This window comes from Lactuca sativa, chromosome 4 (genome assembly GCF_002870075.4).
Source record: "Lactuca sativa cultivar Salinas chromosome 4, Lsat_Salinas_v11, whole genome shotgun sequence".
In the NCBI taxonomy this organism is placed as follows: domain Eukaryota; kingdom Viridiplantae; phylum Streptophyta; class Magnoliopsida; order Asterales; family Asteraceae; genus Lactuca; species Lactuca sativa.
The window spans coordinates 126678594-126684806 of NC_056626.2; the positions used below are offsets into that span (position 1 = coordinate 126678594).

A 6213-nucleotide genomic window follows, 5' to 3' on the forward strand; every position below is an offset into this window, starting at 1 on the left:
GTAGAAGCGGTTCCCATCCTTCGTGGTTGATCTAAACGGTCCACATACATCGGTATGTATTAGATCCAATAGACCTTCACCCCTTTCACATGTACTTGTGAAGGGTGACTTAGTCATCTTTCCAAGTAAACAAGACTCGCATGTGTCATCTTCCCTAAGGTCGAATGACTCCAACACTCCATCCTTTTGGAGTTGGGCTATGCGTTTCTTGTTGACATGTCCAAGACGACAATGCCACAAGGATGCTTTATCCATACTAGTGGAAGAATCTATATTCAAAACATCATTTCCTAAGTTATCAACAATCATAACGGTTTCATATATTCCATTACATGGTATAGCTTCAAAGTAAAAGACACCATTTAGATAAGCCAACATAGAACCATTCTCATTATTAAAAGAAAATCTAAATCCTTGTCTATATAAACCATGAAATGAAATGATGTTTCTAGCCATTTCTGGCGAATAGCAACAATTGTTCAAATATAAACACAAGTTATTCCTAAGCACTAAAGAATACACTCCAATCTTGGTCACAGGCGACGATCTTCTGTTCCCCATGATTAGATTGATTCTTCCTTGCTCCACATCCCTACTTCTTCTTAGTCCCTGCACATTAGAACAAATGTGGTAACCACAACCGGTATCAAGAACCCAAGAAATAGCATGATTGGAATCGTTAGATTTAATTGTGTATATACCTGCGAAAGATGGCTTGATCTTTCCTTCTTTGATTGCTTGCAGGTACTCTGGGCAGCTTCTCTTCCAATGTCCTATCTTGTGGCAGTGGTGGCACTCTGCCTCCTTCGGGTTAGGGCAGGGCTTAGCGGGATCAACTTTGGTCCCACTAGAAAAGGCACCATCTCGGGCTTTAACCTTGCGATAGTTCTTCGATGAAGCCTTCCTCTTCTTTCCCTTTCCTTGACCAATAGCCAAGACTGGAGCAGCAGGTGGATTGGGAGTCGGCGCAACAGACTTGTCTTTGAAGTTGCTCTCAGCAACCCTCAAGAGACCTTGGAGTTTGCTTAGGGTGACCTCTTCTTTGTTCATGTGGTAGGTCATCCTAAATTGGTTGTACATCGGAGGCAAAGAGTGAAGCACCATGTCGATCGCCAAGTCTTCTCTAAAGTCAACATTTAACTTGCGAAGGCGGTCGACATACCTTTGCATCTTTTGCAAGTGCACGGTAAGAGATTCTCCATGACCCATCTTAGCGGAAATCATGTTAGTGAAAATCTCATAACGCTCTTGTCTCGCGTTTTGGTGGTATCTCTCCAATAAGTCTTGGTGCATCTCGTATGGGTACATGTCCTCGTAGGACTTTTGGAATTCGGAGTTCATGGTGGCAATCATGATGCAATGTACCTTCGTTGCATCTCGCTCATGAGTTTCAAAAGCGGTGATTTCGGTCGGAGTAGCGATTTCGGGGTTGATTTTCTCGAGCTTCTCATCGAGGACATACTCCTTATCCTCATAGCGAGTAATGGTGCGAATGTACCTTATCCATTCGCTAAAGTTCGTTCCATCGAAGGTGACCTTTTGGCAAAGGATCATCAACGTGAAAGAACTAGCAGCAGCGTTGTTTGCGTTCGACATCTTCAAAAGAAAAGGACAAAGATAGATTAGAATAAGAATCCCTAATTATCACCCAATAAGAAAATTAGGGCTAGGATCCAACAATAACATTTACATACTAGAAAAGGGATGCCGTAATCTAACATGCAAATAAATTGAAGGTAAGTGAATGACGATTCACTAATTCTCCATCACAAAACTTAACTATTAGTCCTAAGTGTATTGAGAATTCCTAGGTTCGAATGAGATTCATTGAAACTATTCAATGGCATGTTTAAATCTCGATATGCCCCTCTTGTTTGTGACTGGGATACCGAGGATCACAAAGCGGGTGTGAATTACCATGCAAATTCACATGGTGCCTTCATTGTAACGATCACCTATTCGACGTGCCGGTAAACCACACACGCTCCATCAAACTATGATAAACAATGAATCACCCTTTGCCACCTTTTCTTAGAACCAATTAGTGTGCCGGTAAACCACACACGCTCCACTAACTTCTTAGCAAGGGTGCAAAGTGTAATTTCATGGGATTGCATCAATTCACTTTTCCTAAAGTAACTATGATTGGGAAATTTTTAAAAAAATATAGTTACTTTGTATTACTTATTATACTTTTAATGAGAGGATGAGGTTGCCCTATCCTACCCGTTCGGCTAACGACCCTCCACCAATCAAGCAAGCGGTGGGTGTGAGTGTACACCCATTAAGCGTCATTTTATAGGCCGCAACCTTATACCCACCTTATATATCGGCTTCGTGAATGAGGCCTACTAACGGTAAGACTAGCATTTAGTTATACATATATATTATTCTAGTAATATCATATTAGTATAGGGTTGTATTTTAAACCTTTTAAAATCTAGGGTTTGAAATTTAAATTTTCTAAATTAAAACTTTTAATCACAAAATGTAAATTTCAAAACTTGAGGACAAGTTTTAAACATTTAAAAACTGGAGGATCAAATAACAAATAATTCCAATTAACAATTAATTTCCTAATTATCTATATTTGATTTATTCAAGATTTCTTGCAAGATAATTACAAAAATAATCAAAATAATTAATTAATTATCATATAAGAAAATCAAATATTTTATTAGTTGATAAATATCTTTAATTGGATCAAGATAATAGTCATATATATATATATATATACATACATATATATATATATATATATATATATATATATATATATATATATATATATATATATATATATCATAAAATCGGATTTAGGTTGATCTATTATGATTAAGGTAAGTTTCCATAAGATAATTATGAAAAAATCCCGAATCTGGCCATTCCTGACGCCTGGACTCGCCAAGTGCACAAAGGGACTCGCCGAGTCAGGCCTACTCGTCGAGTCCACTTTGAGACTCGCCGAATCCATGACTCAGAAACCAAAAATCGAATTTTGCAGGTTTGTTTCAGTTAATCAAGCAACAATTTAAAGAAAACCAAGCTAGGCTCTGATACCACTGATGGGTTTTAGCCATAAGAACTTTCCTATGTGCGCATGCAAAACCCTAATGCTTGGATCTAGGCTTTCTAATTGAACATGCTTTGAATCCAAGACTTCTAGTGGCTAATTAGGTTAAATAAGAACATTGAAACAGATCTAGAACCATACCTTTGAATTCCTTGTTGACCTTGTTGTCTTGGAGCTTCTAGAGTCACAATTGTCACTCCTCTAATGGCTTACAAACACCAATAGCAAGGAAGATGATTTAGGAGAGAGGAGAGGGGAGGAAATCGGCTAGGGTTCTCTTACTTTTTGTGAGGTGCCAATTTGCCTTGCCCATGGGATCTATTTATACTTGTAGACTCCTTAAGGGTTACAACCTAAACCCTAATTGGATAATCTTCTCTTAAGGCTATCCAAATCCTTTCCTTAGATAAGTCATGGACGATTTTGAAGCTATCCTAGCTTCTAGAATCCGTCCCTTGTATATCTATAAGGATTTACAGTCTAAAGCTTAACTATCAAACAATTGACAGTTTATACCCCTTTATTTAATTAATCTCTTTAAGTCACCAAATTAATTCCAAGAGTAAATTGCAAAAATGGTCCCTGTGGTATGCAAAATTTTGGGGTTTTAGTCCAAACCACGAGTTTTTTGGAACCATAGTCCTTTTGGAGTGGTTTCTATGTGGTTTTGGTCCCTGGACTTAACTCCCGTTAAGTTGGAAATGTTAAGCCCCCTCACGTGCCTCACACGTGAGGGTAATTTCGTCATTTCATGTCAGGGACCATTTTTGCATAAACGGTTTTTTGGATTAATTCCTTTTAAATACCCCCACTTCCTGCGATCTTCTTCCCCAACGTCTCTTTTCTTCTACCCTTCTTCTTCTTGAGCTCTGCTACAACAAAAATGGTGCTATGTTTTTGTGGAAAAGTTGCTGTGGTGAAAACGTCTTGGACCCCTCTGAATCCAGGAAGGAGATTTTTTGCATGCCCTATGAATGATTCCGTTTGTGGGTTTATTGGGTGGCTTGATCCCCCAATGTGTGCTAGGTCTAAAGCCATCATACCTGGTCTGCTAAGAAATTTGAATTCAGTGCAGGAACGGTGCAATGAGTTGGTTAGAGGTATGAACATGCTACAAGATCAATGCAATGGACTGATATGCAAGAACAACATTTTGGTGGCAAATGTCAGAGCATTGAAGGATGATAATTTGAAGCTGAAAATGTACATGTTTGGAAGTTGGTTTTTCTTTGTGATTGTATTCTTTTATATTTGGTTTGTGTAGGGGTATACTCTGAAGGGTGTTTTGGTCATTTTTTTGTAATTTTATGTGATCAAGTTTGTAGTGACTTATGATGATAATGATATATGTACAATTTTATGATGCAAGTGTAATGAATGTTTTACCAAAATGGTATGAATGTATAAGAATTAACATATGAATAGAAATGGTATGAATGTGTTACCAAAATATATATATTTAGAACCAATTGTACATAACCAAAATGCATATTTCATTAAGATTTGTAATATAACAACCAAAGTTTCTAAACATAACAACCAAAGATTCTAAACATTACCAAAAGGGACACATTACCATACCTAAGATAACAACCAAGTTTTCATAACAACCAACCAAAAATTTTCAACAAAATATTGTAAATATAACAACCAAGTTTTCATAATCAACCAAAATCACAAAAAACTCCATGCATGCATGACACATTACTTCTTGGATTGATTCCCACCTTGCCCTTTACAGGTCCTAGAGTTGTGTCCCTTGTTCTTGCATTTGCTACAAGTAACACTGATATGCTTCCTTGATAGCTTCTGCACTCCATCATTTGTTGGTTTTTGGGAACCTCCTTCTTGTGCAGCATTCACTCCATCACCTTGACTTGCCTTCTGCTTTTTGCTTAACCTTTCACCCTCACTTTGTCTTCTCTTTTTCTTAGGCCTTCCCACCTGAGTGCGATGTGGAGGAGGGATTAGCTTTGTGGGACATTCACTTTTGGGCCACATGGATCTACCCTTAATTGGCTCCACCTTAAAAGAATAAGCCTTTTTCCATGTCTCTAGAAAATACACCTTGTGAACCCATTTGTAAATGTCAAGGTCAGCCTCTGGGTCTTTACTCATCTCATTCAGAGTTGCAATTGCATGTCTGCATGGAATTCCAATTAATTCCCATTTTCTGCAAGTGCATGTTTTGTTCCTAACATCAACCACATGTTGATCCTGCAAAGCTCCTGTGACTTGATACTTGTCTCCCCCATTCCACCTAGCAATGTATTGTGAAGCAACTGTTTTTCTTGCAGTTAGGATGTCTGTTGCTGTGGGTGTTAGTGGACCTTTAGCCTTTTTCATTTCCTTCATGACATTGCATATCCTCTTCATTAGATACTCCCTTATGAATTCTAAACATCCAATGACAGGTTTATCCCTTCCTTTCTCTATCTTCCCATTAAACACTTCACACATGTTTGATATCAACACATCAGAAACTGCTCTTCCTGTGTGTAAATTACCATTAAAAAACATTTAATACAATTCACATAAAAGTAAAACAGTTCACTAAGTGAAAGACAAAAGGATCAAATTGGAATATATAGATTTACCTGAAAAATGACTCCTTGCCCAATGTTTAGGAGGAATTTGCTTCAACCATTCACATGCCTCCTTATCATACTGACTAAACTCCTTCATCAAATGTTCAAACTCAAGAATGGTGGTAGCTGATGCACACCTCCATAAGTGGTCCCTGTACTCTGTTTGCCTCCATCTTTTCCTCATATTGTCATGAATATGTCTGATACAATATCTATGCTCAGCATTAGGAAAAATTTGCTCAACTGCAGTATGTAAACCCTGCAAAAATTAATTGTCAATCATTAGAATTAACTTACAACCACACTTTAAATGACCAAATGTATAAAAACTACTTCCAACTTTACCTTTTGCCTGTCACTTATGAAAGTAAAATTTGAGTTTCTTCCAAGGTCCAAGTCATCCCCAAGGTTATCTAAAAACCATTTCCAGCTTTCTGTGTTTTCAGACTCAACAATCCCATATGCTAATGGGTAAATTCCATTATTGGGATCAAGACCAACTGCTGAAAGGACTTGCCCAGGGAATGGTCCTTTCATGAAGTGGTAGCTTGA

The 6213-nt window shown here is 37.8% G+C and overlaps 1 protein-coding gene across 1 annotated transcript; it reads right to left on the reverse strand.

Annotated features, from left to right (window-relative positions):
* Nucleotides 1-4744: 4744 nt before the first annotated feature.
* On the reverse strand, nucleotides 4745-5916 carry LOC128133865 (uncharacterized). Its single transcript, XM_052771380.1, has 2 exons — nucleotides 5671-5916; nucleotides 4745-5565 (listed from the first exon to the last, which is right to left on the reverse strand). Exons 1-2 carry the CDS (start codon nucleotides 5843-5845, stop codon nucleotides 4778-4780), a joined length of 963 nt encoding a protein of 320 aa, XP_052627340.1. The 5' UTR covers nucleotides 5846-5916; the 3' UTR covers nucleotides 4745-4777.
* Between the last annotated feature and the right edge of the window lie 297 nt (nucleotides 5917-6213).